At 43.4% G+C, this 19,850-nt stretch overlaps 1 protein-coding gene across 4 annotated transcripts in view; it reads right to left on the bottom strand.

Moving 5' to 3' along the window:
- patj (PATJ crumbs cell polarity complex component) overlaps window positions 1–19,850 on the bottom strand; it is a 223,032-nt gene that overhangs the window by 187,305 nt on the left and 15,877 nt on the right. For all 4 annotated transcript variants that reach the window (XM_078168435.1, XM_033621590.2, XM_078168433.1 and 1 more), the window contains exons 7-15: window positions 11,947–12,075; window positions 10,913–11,149; window positions 10,674–10,776; window positions 10,145–10,233; window positions 9,827–9,956; window positions 6,348–6,473; window positions 1,722–1,783; window positions 1,549–1,605; window positions 45–179 (exon numbers count right to left, since the gene is read on the bottom strand). In XM_078168435.1, the coding sequence (XP_078024561.1) occupies window positions 45–179; window positions 1,549–1,605; window positions 1,722–1,783; window positions 6,348–6,473; window positions 9,827–9,956; window positions 10,145–10,233; window positions 10,674–10,776; window positions 10,913–11,149; window positions 11,947–12,075 (1,068 nt within the window). The remainder of the gene's footprint in view (window positions 1–44; window positions 180–1,548; window positions 1,606–1,721; window positions 1,784–6,347; window positions 6,474–9,826; window positions 9,957–10,144; window positions 10,234–10,673; window positions 10,777–10,912; window positions 11,150–11,946; window positions 12,076–19,850) is intronic.

Below are 19,850 nucleotides of genomic sequence, written 5' to 3' on the forward strand. Positions count from 1 at the left end.
GTAGGAGCTTCATTTAGTCCCACTGTGTTTGTACATGTATTTACCTCCAGGAGCTCATCCTCTGGTCTCAAGACTCCATGTTTGTCCACGGGGCCTCCAGGGACCACAGAGGAGATGTAGTGGTGTCCATCAAATGAGTCCAGCTCCACACCAAGGCGCAGAGTGTGGACAGGCAGCAGCTGTAGGCAACGATGCAAAACATAAGGAAGAAAGGATAAAACACATATTATAGAAATCAGTTTTAAAAACTAATGCAGCAATACAACAGTCCTGCAACTAATCCTCCTTTATGAAGTTTGTAATGTTTAATTTTGTTGTTATTTAACTGTACTGTCAGTTTGGGATGGTGTTGAGCTGTATTAGGTTTTACTGAGAGCTAAGCTATGCAAGGCTAGGCTAAACTATGATAAGATAACCTAACCCCAGAAGGCTAGAAATACAGAAATAAATAAATAAATAAATAATAAGAGGTATATACAACAAGAATAGGAGAAATAAAAACCTTGTGTATGACTGGACCATTTCTGAAACACTAGAGGGCTTTAAATTTGAAACAGGAAGTGGCGGCCACTATCAGAGCCAAGTTCTCACAAATTTTAAGGCTTCTGTGTCATTCAGACATTGTTGTCCCTCAAACAAACTGATGAACTGATTTTCTCTTTCCTCCGACCAAAACTGCCATTTTGACCACGGCTGGCTAGTTAGCTAGCTTGTTAATTCTACCATGCTTTAATGCTAATGATACAGTGGCGACAGATTATGAGCCAAACAAAGTTGTCACTTAGCTAATGATTGCAGTCTGCCTTCCTAAGCTGTGACAGCGACAGTGTGTTGATGAAGCATTACACTGTTAAAGTTTACTCATGCAGGGGTTATTCTGATCCTTGGAGGAATTTAAGGTCACAAGATCCCAAGGGACCCACGGATCATGTACTTGTGATCGACACCTGAGGACGTTATTCATAAGAGGGACACTGATCTGTTCAAAATCCTTTTACTGGCATGCAAAAAGGCCATTACTAGGAACTGGCTGAAACACAACCACTGTAGAGGAACTATATTCTATGGAAACACTGTCCTCTCACCTGAGGACTAAAGCAATGACACATGTACGATGCCGGGACAAATGGACAGACTATAAGAGAAGAGAGGTGTTGTTCAGTCAGCTGGTCTGAAGACATGTTTCAAAAAGTTGTAAACTGAAGGCAGTGGCATCTCCTGCCCATCCTCTGTTCCCTTTTTCCCTCATGTTTTATTTTGTTATTGGTGTTGGTGTTTTGTTAACTCAAAAACTAATAAATATAAACAAAAGAAAACTTATGAGACTCATGAGAACTGCCAGTTTCATAAAACTAAGAAATAAAAAAAAAAAAACACAGGTAACTTGGCGTGAACCCGACCTGATTCAAACCCGGTGGCAACAATAAAAAATTACAGAACGTCCCAGACTGAACCAGGCGGGACGCGCCGGGCCCAATCGGGGTCGGGCAGAGAGTCAGAGCTGAAGTTCAGCGAAACAAAGCTCCAGTTTAGACGTCTGTTTCTCACCTTGGAGGATTTCTGCAGCTCTGCATCGTCTTCAATGACAGGATCTAACTTCACCACCTGACGACACACACACACACACACACACACACAAGAAAGGTGTAGATGAAATTATAATAATTGAACATTCAAGACGGACAGTATCAGCAAAAATGTGTCAAATTGTGTGGTCTCACCAGAACTTGGTACTTTGGTCCCAGAGCCTGCTCCCATTTAGCCCACAATTCTGCATCTGTAGCTGCGCACACACACACACACACACACACACACACACACACAAACAGAGAACAGCCTGTGTAAGCAGTGGAACAGATGTAAAATTACAATTCAGCCATTAAAACACAGCAGCTTCCAACAGCTCATCAGCTACAACCTCAGGTACTGTAACACAACACACACTGAAAGTGATACTGCAGCAGAAGTACTGCTGTGAGAGTCGTGCCATGTGTACTAGTACTCTGCCAAAATACAAGATATATATATTACTGCACTGACAGATGATGATTTATTTGTATTTATACTCCAAAGTGCGGCGTCTTTTGCTGCCTCTCTTTGTATTTTCAGGAGAATAATATATTGGGATTATATCCTGATAGTACAGCTGGTTCCTTTAACCCTCTGCCTTGACTGCAGACAGTTTCTCACATATGAGGTATTGTTGAAGCGCAGGCGATGCAGGACCGACCAGTGGTGTTCAAAAAAATGGAGAGGTTGGAAAAATTTAATTTAATGCAAACTACAGTGAAATTCCTGAGGCAGCTCTGCAGCCCAAAAACCATTATGTCTCGCAGAACTCCAATTCTAAACTGGCATCAGTAACATTGTTGACAGGACACATTTTTAATCCTTGTAGGTTTTAAATTGTGAAATTTTCCCAGAGCCTTGAAAAGCTGGGTTTTTTTATGCCTGTGACAGGTCGTCACATACGAGTCAAAATGAAGGAAATTCCCTTGCAGTGTTCTTGTAATGTCGTGTTCACAAGAATGACACAGACAAGGTCACAGTGACCTTTGACCAGCAAAAACGAACCAGTTCATCATTAGGTCCAAGTGAACGTTTGTGCCAAATTTGAGTAGATTCCCTTCAGGTGTTCTTGAGATATCGTGTTCACAAGAATGACACGGACAGACGTACATGCAGACACGGAACACGGAACATAATGCCTCCAGCCACAGCTATCGCCGGCACAGAGACATTAACACCTATGAAACTAGTAATCAGCTGAGGTAGGAGACTCGTACCAACAGGGATATACACCCACTGGCCACTTTATTAGGTACACCTTGCTGGTACACTGTGGTCATAAAGGGATGGACACGCTCAGCAACAATACTCAGGTAGGCTGTGGTGTTTAAACCATGCTCAGTTGGTACTAAGAAAATCTCCCCCACACCATTACACCAGCAGCAGCAGCAGCCTGAAGCGTTGATACAAGGCAGGATGGATCCATGCTTCCATCTGAATGTGGTTTTTCCAATCTTCTATTGTCCAGTTTTGGTGAATTGTAGCCTCAGTTTCCTGTTGTTAGCTGACAGGAGTGGCACCTGGTGTGGTCTTCTGCTGCTGTAGCCCATCTGCTTCAAGGTTGGACAAGGTGTTGTTGCTTCAGAGATGCTCTTCTGCACACCTTGGTTGGAACCAGTGCTTATTTGACTTCCTGTTGCCTTTCTATCATCTTGAACCAGTCTGGCCATTCTCCTCTGACCTCTGGCATCAACAAGGCATTTTGGCTCACTGGATATTTGCTCTTTTTGGGACCATCCTCTGTAAACCCTAGAGATGGTTGTGCTGAAAATCCCAGTAAATACTCAGACCAGCCCGTCTGGCACCAACAACCATGCCACGTTCAAAGTCACTTCAATCACCTTTCTTCATCATTCTGATGCTCCGCTTGAACTTCAGCAGCTCGTCTTCACCATGTCTCCATGACTAAATGTTAATGAGCTGCTGACACCTGATTGGCTGATTAGATATTTGTGTTAACTAGCAGGTGAACAGGTGTACCTAATAAAGTGGACAGTGAGTGTATGTAGTGCTGTTACACAGCTAGTAGTACTGGAGCAGAGCCAGAAGAATACTTGTACTGTAGTTGTGCTGCAGGCTGACGGTCACCTCATTGGAATTCACCGGTTAGAAGCAAAAAGCTAAATGACTCAAATGTAAACTGTACAGTAAGCAACTTCAGCTGTGGAGACTGTGTGTGTGTGTTTAATGCATTTACACACACACACACACACGCACACACACACACACAGCAACAACACCAAGTTCTTAAATCACAGAAGAATAAGTGTTTCTTCCAGAGCAGCAGTTTGAACATGAAACAGTCAAAGTCAGAGCAGATTTCAGAGCGACTCTCTACAGACGAGACCCTCAGTCTGATCTCTGACCCTTTCAGGGAGGAAACCACCTCTGCTGAGCTAAAAAAAAACACCTCCATGTTCTCACAAATCTCCTCACATGTTGGAGGTATTTTGCAGCAGGTCTGGCCGTGTTACAACAAGCGTCTCTGATTAAATTAGCATTGCTAACCCTGGCCTTCACAGAGCAATTAATCTGCAGCGTTTGGCTGAATAAACAGGGTGATACATCGCCGCCAGGCTGTCAGACAGCTCGGACACTTTACATCTGTTGGCCCGGGAGCAGGCAGGCGGCGTGCTAAGAGTTAGCGTGGCGTTTTGGCCACTTAGCAAAGCTAATGAGGAATAAAAAGAGAGGAAATAATTCAGAGAGGAGTGCTGTTAGAGGCCCGCGCTGACATGTGTGCAGACGCCACACTTAGGAGGCTTTTAAAACACTGATACTGATCAGAGTTTATTCCATGAATCCACATCCTGTTTTACAAAGACTGTAGATGCATTTTAAGCTTCAGTCTTTTCAGGAAATGTTTCATATTTTTCCTGTTTCCAAGTAAATAATTACAACCACATGTTTAAACAGTAATGAGTAAATGAGCCTGTAAACATGAGAAATATAAAGCTGTGACTGTGAAATCTTGGCAGAGGAGGTTGGCCATAAACATTCATTTAGAAAGGTGGCAGTTAATCTATTTAACACCAAAATTTAACATGTTTTTCAGCCTCAGAGGCCGAATGGTTAGACCCCTTTTCACTGCACAAAAAACCTGCTACCATCTGGCTATTTAATGCAATGGGAAAGGTTACAACTGGAATTCACTCCTGGTACAAATGATTTTGTAGTAGTCACGTGTATTTATCAGCTCTGACGGAAATACAACACGCATGTGAACACGCTAATTTTAGCCCCTTTACTGGCGAGATGCAATGACACACCACCACAAATTCTGTGTCTTAACACGTAACCCTTAATAAAACTTCAGTGATAATATCAGTTACCCCAAAACCAAACAACTCGTTACAACATTACTTTTGTCATCACTCCATCACTGACTTAAAATACAGCAATTACCTCAGCAGATTCATTTTCGTAATCGCCGCGCTGCGCAGGGAAGTCACGAAGCAGCAAGCTAGTTTTGAGGATGGAAATGCTGACCTTAGCATCTGAAAATATGACCATTACTTTGATTTTGTCAGAAGGAAAGATGATAAGATCACTGTTGCTACAGGTGGTAGAGGTGGGCGATATGGCCCTAAAATAATATCAGGATATTTCAGGGTGTTTTGTGATAACGATATTCTTGACCATATGACAATATTTTATTCTTAATTTAAGAAGACAGAACTGCAACAGAATCAGTGATGTAGTTTCACAGTTTGCTTCAAATCTTCAGTAAAAACTAAAATGATGTTTCATTTCTTTAGTTTGTGAACAACAACAGTAACTCAGAGTCAGATTCAGATTCTGTCACAATATTAATAGTTCAAGTAAATCAAATCTAGCACTAATTACACATTTAAACAAATGTCCCCTGGGATCTATATATATATATAAATCAGCTCTGACCATCAGGCTGTAACCTGTGACAGGCTGTTATGATACAGTCACATATATGGAGTTTATTCACGTAGGTTTCCATCACCAAAGGTTTGTGACAGAATCAGAGAGGAGAGGGAGAGACGCTGTGCTGCTGCCAGAGGAGCCGCTGAATGAGTTCCCTCTGAGCGCTAAGAGAAGGAAAACATTCAGGATGCCACACTTTATTCCACACTACTGAAGCTGCTCCTCTTTCTGGAACCACAGAGGAGTCCATCAGGATTTAGCTCTCAGCCATGCTTGTTGTTGCCGTGGGTAACAGTATGACGTCATTATATGTCGACAAGTCCAAATATAGTGAGTATCATGATATGAATATTTCATATCATATTAAAGATTATATCAGTGTTATCATGAACAAGATGATATGGCATGTAGTCAGACAAACATTTTTGACTACAAAAAACACGTCCTCAAACCTCTGGTCTGAAACACTGACTACGACCGACAGCACAACAACGTGACGCTCCAGGAAATACCCCCGACCAAAGGTGAGCCTTCCTTGGCTGTGGAGGTCGGCTGTAGCTCTGCACTGGCTCAACAACAGAAAAATGGATTTTACTGGTGGACAGCTGCAGCTACAAAGAAGTGATGGAGCTTCTGGTTGGATACGTGGTGGATGAAATGTTGCTTCACAAGTGACTCTCCGTATTTCTGGAACGCTCTCGCTCTTAAAGCTGTTTATTTAAGATCGATTTAAAACAGGATCATAAACAACAACCCCCTGTGACCCCCCAGGACTTCAGTTTTCAGAGAGTTTAACACTTTGGAGGCAAAACTTGTCAATAGCGCACGCGTGTGTGTGTGTGTGTGTGTGTGTGTGTGTGTGTGTGTGTGTGTGAACTCACCCCTTGTTAGCTGTACTGTGTTTGAATACGTTGGTTCGAGCTTTGGCGCCATAAAGCCAAGCCCAGACGAGCGAGCTTTGACCTCCAACGACCTCCTTAGTGACACACGAGACGACTCCCTCTCCACTAAACACACACACACACACACACACACACACACACAGAAGACATTAGAATATATATTTCTTCCATTTCGAGACATCTTCAGGTGAGACTGTCAAGGTTTCTCCTTCCTCCACGTTTGTCTGATGTATCAGCCTGTAACCCGTTTGGTTTCTGCGCCTTCTTGATCGTCTTTATTGTTTATGTTTTAATATTTTCTCTGTGCCCTACTTTGTATTGCACCTGCAGCACCACAGTTTCCCTCAGGATAAATAAAGTGCCATCTTATTTTAAATCTTGGCTGTGGCCCACTTCAGTGCATGTAAACGCACTGACTGCTCTGACCTCTGACCTCCTGACTCATCATTACTGTTGGTGAGCCATAAAACTGAAGTTTATTTTCCTGTCAGCCTCATCATAACTCCTCATGAGTGTGTGTAGATAAGAGAGCTGTGGAAATGAGTAGAATATAAGAAGTTAAGAACTCAGCTGGTTCCCAGTTCTCTCTGTTTTCTCGGTAATGAAATGAAAAGACGTCTGGAGGAGATAAGAGCCCTGCACTCCTCCTCTGTTTTTAAAAATCACTTGTTCCTCTCTGGCCCGGAGGCTGACCAGTGCAGGCCGCCGGCCGATCGCAAGACAAAAAAATGACCCTGAACTGGGTGAATTAATCTCTGTGGACGCTGGAGGAGGAGGAGGAGGAGGAGGAGGAAGAATCACAGCCTTTCTGAGGAGAGTTTGGGAAAATTACACCCGAGTTGTAAACAAATTTGTCATCTTAATCTGGGTGAGAGGACGGAGGCAGAGAGGCTTCAGACAGGAAATAGGAAGAAAAGCTCCGATAAGTTTAACACAGAGAGTTAACTTTCTCCAGCAGGAGCAGATTATTGTTTTAATACCGTATAATCACCAAGTTAGTGGAAGATAAACCCACAGAAAGTCACTTCACCATGTTGTAACCTGAGATATGTCGAGATCTGTCTGTAGAAGATTCATTTGTAGAGTACAAAACTGACAATATAAGTTTCAAACACATACAAAAGGAACTAAGCTTATTTTGCTGTATTATCTCTATTCAGTGCATTTCCTTTTGTTGCTTCGTACTCACATATTCCAACAGAATGAAGCAGTTCATATACCTTTAGTTACTGTCTGTGCTGCCTCTCCCCCACAGGGCTGTAGGCTCCATAGGAGTGTTAAAATGTGTTTGTCTTGTTGTGTTATTGGGAGCCAGAATAGAAGGAGTCATGGCTCAAAACCAGCCGCCACTGCCCGTCAACAAAAACAAAGACAACTATGGTTAAATGTGATAAGACCAAAGGACTGGACGGAGGCCATCATCAAAAATGCTCACATGTGCAGCGCACACTTCATATCAGGTTAGGGAAAAAGTATTTCCTGTTGTAGGGATGAATAAGGTTATGTGTATTAAGGGTTATCATGTCCACCTCATCAGAAACTGGGGAGGGATTAAGAGGAAGATTGGATTTCTCTGCAACGCTAACTTTTTAGCACAGTAGCTAACATTAGCTTCCATAGCAAAACAAACAAGTGTGGTCCTCCTTTGTAAGATTGGCTTCCTGTGACATCATCCATCCACTGAGTGAGAGCATACGGGTCGGCCAGTCTGGTCCCGTTGGTCAGTGTTTACTTATTCAAGTAACACTGGCGGTCCCGGAGAGTGAGTGACCTGACATGGTGCGTTGGTAAATTCAGTCTGATGCTCTACACTAACATGAGTATTTCTGAACGCACCACTCACATCATCTTCTTCCATTGACTAAAACAAGCCAACAGAACCTGCTAAGTAGCGCTAGCTAATGTCTGTGGAGAACTGTTTTGCCACCAGCTAAACCCTGCACACCAAAAAAAAAGTCATACTATTTACTAACAGTAAAAGGGTCTATATTCTGGGTTTGGAGGCCCTGCCCCAAGAGTTTACGACATTGAGAGGCGTAACACGGCCAAGAAGAGAAACTGGGTCTAGTTTGACCAGCTGGTTGTATTGGTCAGCCTGAAAAGTGGCAACAAAGTCGGAACAGTCCAGCATGAAATAAAATCACTGCTGCGGTCGACAGCATTGCAGTGAAAAATCGAACAAGGTTGGAATATTTAATTTATACATCCATGACATGAGCCGACCTATTGACTGCATATATTAATCATATTAGTCTTTAAATTATGTAATATTATAATTTTCAAGCATTGTCCCAAAATCCCACAGAGCCAGCCCCACAGAGCCAGCCCCACAGAGCCAGCCCGACAGATTCAGCCCGACAGATTCAGCCCCACAGAGCCAGCCCCACAGAGCCAGCCCCACAGACCCAGCCCGACAGATTCAGCCCGACAGATTCAGCCCCACAGAGCCAGCCCCACAGACCCAGCCCGACAGATTCAGCCCCACAGAGCCAGCCCCACAGTGCCAGCCCCACAGAGTCAGCCCCACAGAGTCAGCCCCACAGAGCCAGCCCCACAGAGCCAGCCCCACAGAGTCAGCCCCACAGAGTCAGCCCCACAGAGCCAGCCCCACAGAGTCAGCCCCACAGTGCCAGCCCCACAGAGTCAGCCCCACAGAGCCAGCCCCACAGAGTCAGCCCCACAGAGTCAGCCCCACAGAGCCAGCCCCACAGAGCCAGCCCCACAGTGCCAGCCCCACAGAGTCAGCCCCACAGAGTCAGCCCCACAGAGCCAGCCCCACAGAGTCAGCCCCACAGTGCCAGCCCCACAGAGTCAGCCCCACAGAGTCAGCCCCACAGAGCCAGCCCCACAGAGTCAGCCCCACAGAGTCAGCCCCACAGAGCCAGCCCCACAGAGCCAGTTGAGTTGAGACCTGATATGATATTGAATTGTAGCCTTCGCTCACATCCCTATTGATAAATGCCGAGCCTCTTGTGGAAATGACCGTACGCCCAGTTTTGCGTCATACCTTTGTTTCATAAACGAGGGCCAATGAGCCCAGACCGCCAGGGGCCCAAAGGCTCCAGGTTCAGTGTGTTGCAATTAGTTATTGGTAATTATAGTGATTGCTAACTTGTTTCATAATGCTGTGTGCACCACAATATGATAATGCACAAAGAGTTGGAGAAAGAGGGAAAAGCACAGATGGCAGTTTTGATATTAACAATGGCTCAGCTCCATTTAGTGTCCCAGGAAGTGTCTCTACTGAGCCAGTATGTACAATATCAAACCCTGGAGCTGGCATACCTTAAAGGAATACAGCCTTCATTAATGTTATCAGTAACACCTGCGACTTTTCCTGTTCTATGTATATATATATATATATATATATATATATATATATATATATATATATATATATATATATATATGTAAAACTGTCTGTATGTCTGTCTACAAGTATCTGTCTGTCTGTGTACCTTTATCCAAGGATCTCTCAAGGGCTCTCGGTTTCTTCCTGACCACAGTGAGGACGACAGTCTGATCTGTCTGCTTCATCACCTCCAGAACTTCGTGATTGGTCAGACCGTGGAGACTGATGCCGTCCAACTGTTGAGACAAACAGGACAGAGAGAAAGACAGATAGATGACAGAGACAGAGAGAGGAGTGAAGAACAGGGGTCAGATCAGGTTGGGCTGTAATTTATCCAGATTTTAAATAATAATTTTTAAATAATTCATGTTTAACAAAATGCACAGTAAACATCTCAGTATTAAGGAGCAGATGAGGTTCTTACAGCGATCAGTCTGTCGTGTATTCGGATGTTTCCACTTTGATCTGCAGCGCTGCCTGGAACCACATGTTTCACAAACACACCTACTGCATCTGAATCGGCGAGAGACACCGAGACACAGTGACAGAGACGGAGAGACGGAGAGACAAAGACATTAAGTGGTACTGGATCAATAAAGAGAATACTTGCATGGTGTCATAAATGTAAAGTTCCACAGCTCTACAGCAAATGTTGTACAGCTTTTTTTTGGTAAAAGTTCCACAGCTGCTTCACAATAAAAGGCCTGATGATGTAGACTGAGTTTCACTGTAATCTCTTGACTCCAGGCAGTTTGAGGCTTTTACCGTGAAGCTGCAGGTACATCATTAACACAGACATGTCTGACGTGATACCTGGTGGTTTAGTTTAACTGTGTATTAATTAAGTTTTAACAGCGTGTTCCTGTCCCACCTGAGCTGGTTGTGTTATGTGCTGTGTATTTCCAGTGTGTTTTGTTGTCTGGGTGTGCTTAAGCTGATGTTTCCTGTCCTACCTTGGCTGGTCAGTGGGTTGTAGCCGATGATGGAGATGCCAAGGCTCTGGCCGTCCTTCTTGGTTAGAGGAACCTCATGGATCTCGTATCCCTCAAGGTTGGGCTGAAACACAAACACAGAGTCCATATATCCCGGCTGTAAGTGCTCCGCCTCTGTGGCCAGCGGCACATAAAGCAAAGAAATCACAGACTCTTTCATCTCTTTGTTTGTTCGCCCAGAAGAAAGTTTTTGCGCTCACCGTCTTGCTGAGCCGGCGCTGAGGGGGGCGGGGGGGTAAGGAGGAGATGGGGGCCGAGTCAGGAGGTGGTGGGGGAGGCGGGGCTGTTGACCTCTGACCCCGGGGATCCCTGGCGATCAGCAAGGTCACCTGACTCCCACATCCCTGCAGCACCTTGACAACCTGGTCGCTGGTGAGGCCACTGGTGGGCGTCGCCCCGATGCGAAGGATGTGGTCGCCTGTGCGAAGACGCCCGTCCTGATTGGAGGTGAGGGGAAAGAGGAGAGCCAATCAGAGAGGAAACACAAATCCAGTGTTTATTTATTTGAGCTGTACACACACAGCTATGTTTTATATATCTGCATTTATTTGAGAATTTACAGTCATTTCACATCAGTTGAAATGATTTTTTGTTTTTGTCATTTTCCCACTGTACAGCAAACTGAAATGTGACGTCAGCTACAAACCAAAATAAAGTCCGTACTTTACTCCTGCTGTGGCAAAATAAAAACGATCTAGGGGAAAAGATGAAAGGAAGATGCAAAGAGTATGAGAAGAGGTAAAATGGTGAAGGGAGTTCAGGAAGAAGAGGCAGGAAATGATGAAAATGGGGGGATAAGGACGAAAAACTAAAGTGCAAATCTGTTTTTATTTGAACAGACTGACAGGAAGTGTGTTGAAACACCGGGTGGTTACACATGTCTTGGTGTCTGAGCTTCTTCCATTTCCTTGCAGAGAAATTAATTTTGTCCAATTCATCTAATTAATCTAATTAATCCACTTACAAGGCAATAATTCCTCCTTCAGTCCTGCTGCTGCCTGCTGTCTGCTCTGATGCACTGTTTGTCTTTTAACTCTTATTTATGCAGAAAACGTCCATTGGGCTAATTTCTGCTGATCCCCTGAGGCAGCTGGTTGGTTCAGAACTCTCTCAGTCAACAATCGGCCAGAGTCAACCAAAAATCTCCTACTGTAGTTTAATAATGCCCCCGACACTGAGGTTTGGATGTAATATCCTGTGATATTCTGATCTAATACTCATCAGCTGAACTCACCTTGTCAGCCACGCTGTTTGGGAGGAGCGTCCTGACCACCACGCCGGATGTCCTCCCTCCCACGATGCCGAAGCCCAAACCAGATCCGTCGTTCACCAGCTCGATCTCCTCCACGTGACCCCACTGATCCTTAAGCATAAAGACAGAGGACAAAGACATTCATTAACCGGTGGGACTAATGTGCGTCTCTAAGTATTATTGAGAAAAGGAACTCATAAAGATCCCAACTACATATTCAGAGAAAAGGAAGTTAGTTTTTGGGGTGATTAACATTCGGAATGAGATTTATACGCTGGTCAACAAAAGTAAACGTGCTACAACAGCCCAAAACATTTCCATTTGGAGAAACACACCAACGTTCAAAACAAATACAACAATGGAAATGTGCTACAAAATAAAACTAGAATCACCGCCCTGTGGTTGTATGACTCCGCCCACCAGTCCAGTGTCTCTGACAGTCTCCATCCATGTCTGTGAAAACATGGAGTAAGTAACAGCTTGCTGTCAGCTGTAAAGCCTCTGTGCTTGTTTATAACATGATGTCAGCGGTGCTGGATGAGAGACTGCGGACAGAGCAGACTGAAATATTTTCTACATGTTTCCATGTTGCTGATCAGCTGTATTGATAAAGTATTGGCTTTTTCCTTGTGGAGGTTTTACTGCATCTTCACCTCTCTGTCTCCTCCGCCACATCTTTACTCCGTGTTTGTGCATAAAAGAGTCACAGCAGCCCCAACGCTCAGACAGCAGGAGGAGCGGCTGCTGCAGCACGATAATAACTTACACCAAAACATAAAAACAGTGAGCAAACAGTTACAGATAAAAGAACAGGTGACGTCGGAGCTTCTTAATGCTACGGTCGTTAATAATTTAGCGCCGCGGCCCGTTCACTAACGGCAAGATTAACAGGGTTAAATCTTCACACATCCGTGGGAAGAAGCGAATATTAAAAGATCGATCTTGGACTTTATGAATCGATATCAGGTCATTCAAATGAAGATTGATCTGAATCGGATGAATCAATTATTCTAACCCAGCCCTAATCTGACCAAATGTCTCCCCTTCTGTTCCTGAGATATGACGTTAAATAATGGCCAGAAAAGTGTTTTATGAAGAATAAAATAATAAAAATAATAAGTACATTGTTAATATAAATAATCATAAAAAGGCGACATAAAAAAAAGGTGCGTGTTCTTTTTCACATTTAGCTTTTGACTGTTACAATATTATAAAAGAGCAACAGATTTACACAGCTCCCCTAGAGGCCTGGAGAACTTTTGTTGTGTTGACTGAACATGCAGTATTTTTCTGCTTTGGTACTTGTTTCAGTTTTCTGCAGCACATTTCTGTGGTTGTATTTGTTTTCTATGTTTGTGTGCATTTTTAAATTGGCATGCTGCACGATGTTTTGGGCCGCTGTAGATTTACATTTGCAATTAATTCCTAGATGTTTTGTTTGTTTTTTTTTTTTAATTTGAAGTGTCATAAAAAATAATACTAAAATCGATGAACATTGGTCTTGTGGTTGGCAGTTTATTTGTAGATTTTTGCAAAGAATTCTCCTGATTGGCTCTCAGTGGCTCACCTGTTTGTTCCAAATATTTCCCGACAACAGGAAAAAAATATTTATTATTATTTATTTTAAAAGACCCGACTGTTTTTACATGTTAGTGCTGCTCTGTGTGTCTGTATGTGCCAAAATGATTAGAATCAGTATTGCTTTAGAGAGTTTTGTTGCTGTGTGCTGCTTGCAAGGCTCTATGTACCGAATAGTGGATATTGTTGCTGTAAAACTGAACGAACATTTGCCGTTTCCTTTTGTAAAAAAAATTGAATACTCATAAAAAGTACAGATTTTCTTTATTAGGATATTCAAATAAATTTCTGTTTGTTTTTTTGTTTTACAGTTTTTGTCATCATTTGCGATGCTGTGTCATGTGACTTGGAATTGAGCTTCGTCCTTTTGGTCGTATGAAGTGAGAGTTCAATAAAAGTGAACAATAAAAAGTGTTACGTACCCAGAGTACCTTGCTACAAAGGTCAAACTCTGTCAATTTTTTTCTGTTTTGTTTTGATCAAGCATTTCTTTATTTTTATTTTTTGCTTTTTTAAAAACTGAACATGAGACCAGACATTTGAGTTCAGCGCCAGAGAGGAATTAAAATCTCTGTTTTTCTGACTGGTTTGTAAACTGCAGCTGTTGGTTTTAAGATGTTGATGTGTCCATCTGTTTGACATTCAAATCCAAACCTCAAAAATCAACCTGATGAAAGTTAACAAGCTACATTTCAGGAATCAAAATGAATTTAATTTGAAGTATTCTATTTCAGTTCAGCTGAAGGCAAAACGATTTGATCCCATTGTTTCTTTAAGCAGATCACACCAGGATCATTTAAAACAGATTCCTTTGAGTTATTTTGATGCGTTTCCTCCTGGTGGCTGAGCAGCAGCCTCGTAGAGCTGCTGGCCGACTATCTGTCCTGAGGTGAGAGGTCGTTAAACGGAACCTCAGCAGGTAATTACCAGCTGAGAGCATTTCCTCCTCTCTGATACCAGCCGCTGATCAATGAGAGGCTGCAGCAGATACCTGCTCACACACACGGTCTCTTATTACAGCTCTGATCTGATACAGGAGGTCTTCCTCTGTCTAATGAAACAACACTCCTCCTCAGCTGATCCCAGGACGCTGGAGGAGGCTGTTTGCCTGATAAAGTCGGATCACACTGAATGTGCTGGATGCTTTTCTCTCCAACAGAAGTTCAGTCTTCTCACAGAGGGGATCTGTTACTGCAGGTTCTTTAGTCAGGTAAAGGTGCTGGATTTCTTTTGGGTCTGCACCGACACAAGTGGAAACAACATTTGTGTTTACAATTATTATCATTATTATTTTACACCTCTCCATGTTGATTTATGGTGAACTGTTTGGACCGGTAAATGGGAGCTGCATTAAGTCATTGAGGCATTAAGGCTCAGATGACGGGAGTTTTACAATTCTGATTCCAAAAAAATGAGATGCAGTGTGAAACGTGAATAAAAACAGAATGCAATGATTAGTAAATCCTATCTGACATATATTTAACAGTTCAAACTGATGAACTTTGTTTCTGGTAAATATACACTCATGTTGAGTTTGATGCTGCAACATGTTATGATAACGTTGGGACCGCAGCATGTTTACCACTGTGTGATGTCACCTTTTCTTTTAACAACACTCAGTAAGCGTTTGGGAACTGAGATCACTAACTGCTGAAGTTCTGAAAGTGAAATTCTTTCCCATTCTTGCTTGATTTACAAGTTACAAGTTGGGGTCACATTTTGTGCTTCATAATGTTCCACACCTGTTCAGTGGGAGACAGGTGTGGACTGCAGGCAGGTCAGATTAGCACCTGCACACTTAAACTACCCCAATTTCAAACTAGAATCACTGCCCTGCTGTTGTATGACTCCGCCCACCAGTCCACCCTGTGGTTGTATGACTCCGCCCACCAGTCCACCCTGTGGTTGTATGACTCCGCCCACCAGTCCAGTGTCTCTGACAGTCTCCAGTCAGTCAGTGAAAACATGGATGCTTCACACACAGACGATCTATACAATCAGCACAGTTTCCACAAAATTTAAATCCGTTCATTGTTAAGTTAAAGTGAACGTTTGTGCCAAATTTTAAGAACTTTCCTTTAGGTTGTCCGTAATTATTGTGTTCACAACAATGAGAAAGATGAGGTCACACTGACCTTGACCTTTGATCACAAAAATCTAATCACCTAAGTACAAGTGAATATTTGTGCCAAATCTGAGGAAGTTCCCTCAAGGCCTTCTTGAGATGCAACAGCACAGTGACCTTAACCACAAAATTGTAATCAGTTCGTTGTTAATGCCAAGTGGATGTTTGTGCTTCATTAGAGGAAATTCCCTCTTGGTGTTCTGTAGATATTATGTTCACAAGAATGAGACCAACGGTCACGGTGACCTTGACCTTTGACCTATGACCACCAAAATCTAAGAAGTTCATTCTTGAGTCCAAGTGAACATTTGTGCCAAATTTTAGGAAGTTGCCTCAAGGTGTTCTTGAGATATTATGTTCACGAGAATCAAATGTACAGACAGATGGACGGCGCACCTGAAAGCATGATGCGTCTGGCCTCAGCTGATGCCGCTGCAGAGGCAAAATAAACCCCAGAACAAGGTCAAGATTGTCTCAGCTTTCAGCGATAAGCAGAGGTGCATGCTGGGAGAGTCGGGAGCTGTCTGTTTTCATGAGTGACAGAACCTTTGATTGACAGGAGGCGGGCCGTTGACTGAGAGCAGTTTATAAACTTTCTCCAGTTGTTCTTCAGTTGATTTCCTCAGAGCTGAGGCACTTTTAAAGGCCCCTTCAGGTTTCTTTAATCACACAATCTGTTACCTTTTATCTCCGCTCTTCCTGCTTTTTGTCAGTTTTAGGAGAGCCATAAATAAAAATAAAAAGTGCATTCGCTGACACACTGTCCTAATCGATGGAAGGAAAATATTCACTAAATAGACAAAAGCTGTAAAATCATATCTGACTCGCTGATTTATACCCGTCTTTATGAGCAGCTTTACAGTGACCAGTTTCCTGTCAGCATCAGAGAGAGGAGCTGAGAGGTCCGACACATCAGCTGTGACGGCGGGTCAGAGCCGCCTGAATCTGCCCAGCAGAGGAGTCTTGGCTTTGGGAGACGGATAGTTAGCCAGGCCAGGAGAACAGCAATAAAATCCCAGCCAGAGTTGTGTTTTTTATGCCCACGGCTCCATTAAACGTGACCTCGATAGAAACAGGACATGAATAAAACAAAAGCGGGATGATCGGAGGCCTGGTATGCAGGACGTGGCCTGGATCCAATGAGCCAGGAGGAGGAGGAGGAGGAGGAGGAGGGTAACAAACAAGAGGGGCAGTGTAATTCTGTGTGATAATGACCCGACAATAGAGCAGGGCAGAATCATTACGGCTCGGGCTAACCTGTGATCCTCAGCTCACATTAATAGTCCAGACCTGCTCCGGTTTGTCACCACATCGTTTGTCTTACTGAAGACTTTTCTTTTGGTTATTTAAATGTCAAAGTTCTCAAACATTTTCATGTCCTGTTATGTTTTCTGTCCACTAACTCATACGCACAGTAACAGTGTCTCTAACTGAGCTCCCTCCACAGTGGCGGTGCTTCGTCTGTCTGATCTGTATAAACGACACCTACTGCAGGTCTGCTGAGGAGAATAATCATCCTGAATCTTCTCTTTATTTCCCATAAAATGCTGTTTTTGCTTGTGTTTATTCCCTAGCTGAATTTTTTTGATTGTAAACTGTCTCATTAAAATTAATTTGAATATTTTTTTGGTGTTACAACATGGCATTAAGTGCATTCATGTGGTGTCAGAAAAAACTGTAAAAAAAAATAGTTCCAGACTGTAAATAATTCACATGAACGCCCCCTCGAGTCAGAACTCGGACAGACTGTGAAAGTTTTGGTTCTTCACTTACCGACTTTAAGGAGCTTCACACAGAAACATGGTGGACAAAAGTACAGGTTTAATTGGTGGTAAGAAATTTTTTCTTAATTGCATTGAATTTTTTTGCTCACATGTAATTTGTAATATGGTATCCTTTTTTGCTTTTGGCCATAAAAAAAAAAAAAAAAAAAAAAAAAAAACATAAATAATTTTGATAACAAATCAGTTAGGAAGTGATTAATCAGCATCAGCAAGTCAAATAAAGCAATATTTTAGTTGTCAAACTCTGGACACTGGGACTGCACCCGACTCAGAACTCTGTCCGTCAAATCAGATTTAGCTGTTTAATACAAATACTCAACTATTTGTTCCTTTTATTCTATAAAGAGTTTGAGACTTTGTACTGAGTTCAGCGGGGCGTTCAGGATGACGGCGACGTTCACATATAGTAGCAAACAAGGCAAGTTAGCCCTCTGAGCTAACACGGGCTAATCATGCTCACGAAAAGTTTTTTGCAGACACCAGATCTCAAACAAAGGCAGAGACTGTGATGTATGAAGTTACCGTGAGCTGTAAATTCACAACGTCTAAGGGCTCATTTATGCTCAACTTCAGATATGGAGATGAAGACGGAGCCCTCTGTCTGTACCCTGCATTCATTTTGTCTGTATTTGTGCATGTCTCCTGAGAGCTTACGGATGCGCATGCAAGATCACGGAGGCAGCGTAGCGTAGTGCAAGTGAGAGTCAACGATGACGGTTAAATAACGGAGCTAGTAACGAATCAGGAATATCGTGAAAAGAATTCTCCTTCCACATAATGCTATGCAATGTTATATGGTGGCACAGATCAACGCCGTCTACAACGCTGCTTCCGTTAAAAGGTACAATATTACGACCTGCTCCACCGTCGCCACGTTTGCGATAGTCATAAACATTTGACTCCGCCCTCTGGTGCCATCTACTGGTTGTATCTATGACATCGTAAAGGAAGCATGGAAGAATGAGGGCAGTGACGTTTACAACGAGAATAAATGAGCCTGAAGCAGAAGGCACAAGATTTATGTTATCTCAGAGCCTGGGGTTGTGGGTTCAACAGCCCACTGAGGGAAAAACTGTTTTTCAGTCTGTTGGTTCACGTGTGCGTACAATTCTCAGTCTGCCTGAGGCGAGGGTGTAAAACAGGTGACGTCCAGGATGTGAGGGGTCTCCAGATGTTAGAGGCCCCTTTGTAAAGACAGCTCAAGTGAATGTCTCTCAGGTTTGGAAGTGCGGAGCCGACGATCCACTGAGCTGTCTTAATGATCCACTGCAAGGCCGTCCTGTCTGCAGCAGTACAGCTAAAGTACCAGACCGTACAGCAGCACGTCAGGACACTCAACGGTGCAGCGGTGGAAGTTCATCAGGAGTTTTTTGGGGAGTCTGTTGTGCCTCAGGGACGTTAGCAATAACAGGCACTGCTGGGCCTTCTTGACCAGATGGGAGGTGTTCAGGCTCCAGGTCAGACCCTCAGATATGTGGACTCCCGGGAACTTAAACTGGCCTCTAGCTCCACCTCCTCCCCGCTGAGTCCAGTGTGATGTGTTTTTTTGTTTTTCCTGAAGTTGATGATGATTTCTTTTGGAGTTTTTTTGTGTTGCGATCTTTGTCCTAGCACCATGGAGACAGCGACTGCACCTCATCCCTGTAGGCTGTTTCATCGTTTGATGTCACATCTGCTATGGTCATGTTGACTGCGGACTCAACTATGGTGTTGGAGCTGTGGGTGGGAGTGCAGTCACAGGTGAACAGAGAGTAGAGAAGTGGATTGATGACGCAGCTTCGGCTCAGATTCAGATCATGGTGGACAGAGGTTTACAATTGCGTCACTTTGTCTCCATCTCTGCACCTCCTCCGAGCCCCCTCTCTCCCGCCTCGCAGCCAGTTTTCTTTGACTCGCCCGTCATGTCGACATTCATTGATCGCACCTCCTCACAGACTTAAATACATATTGTCAGGAACGATGCTGCAAGTGGAGCACTAACTTGATTTCCTATAGGCTTTAAAAAGGTCATAAAAATCATCCAAGTCAATGTCAGCAGACTCGCAGCTCGTCATAAAACAGGAGGTCTCACAGTGATACAGAGGGGTGGCCTCAAAGTGACCTCCACTCGTGATTGACGCTCGCTCTGCAATGCTTGTTTTGAGTGACAGCCAAGCTCCTGTGTGTGTGTGTGTGTGTGTGTGTGTGTGTGTAGTATAAAGATGTTTCAGTTAGGATCAGACCTTAAAAATAATTTCATACTGAGTCCTCAAACGTTGAGCAAATTGAAGTTCTTCCACGTTTTGTTCCAAACTGAGAAAAGCTGACACATAGTTTTACAGCCCAACATGAACTGAGTAACGCTCATTTTAATTGTGCAGCACAGAGTTTACTGACTCTGACACTTTAACTTTCTGGAT

This window comes from Epinephelus lanceolatus, chromosome 6 (assembly GCF_041903045.1).
Source record: "Epinephelus lanceolatus isolate andai-2023 chromosome 6, ASM4190304v1, whole genome shotgun sequence".
In the NCBI taxonomy this organism is placed as follows: domain Eukaryota; kingdom Metazoa; phylum Chordata; class Actinopteri; order Perciformes; family Serranidae; genus Epinephelus; species Epinephelus lanceolatus.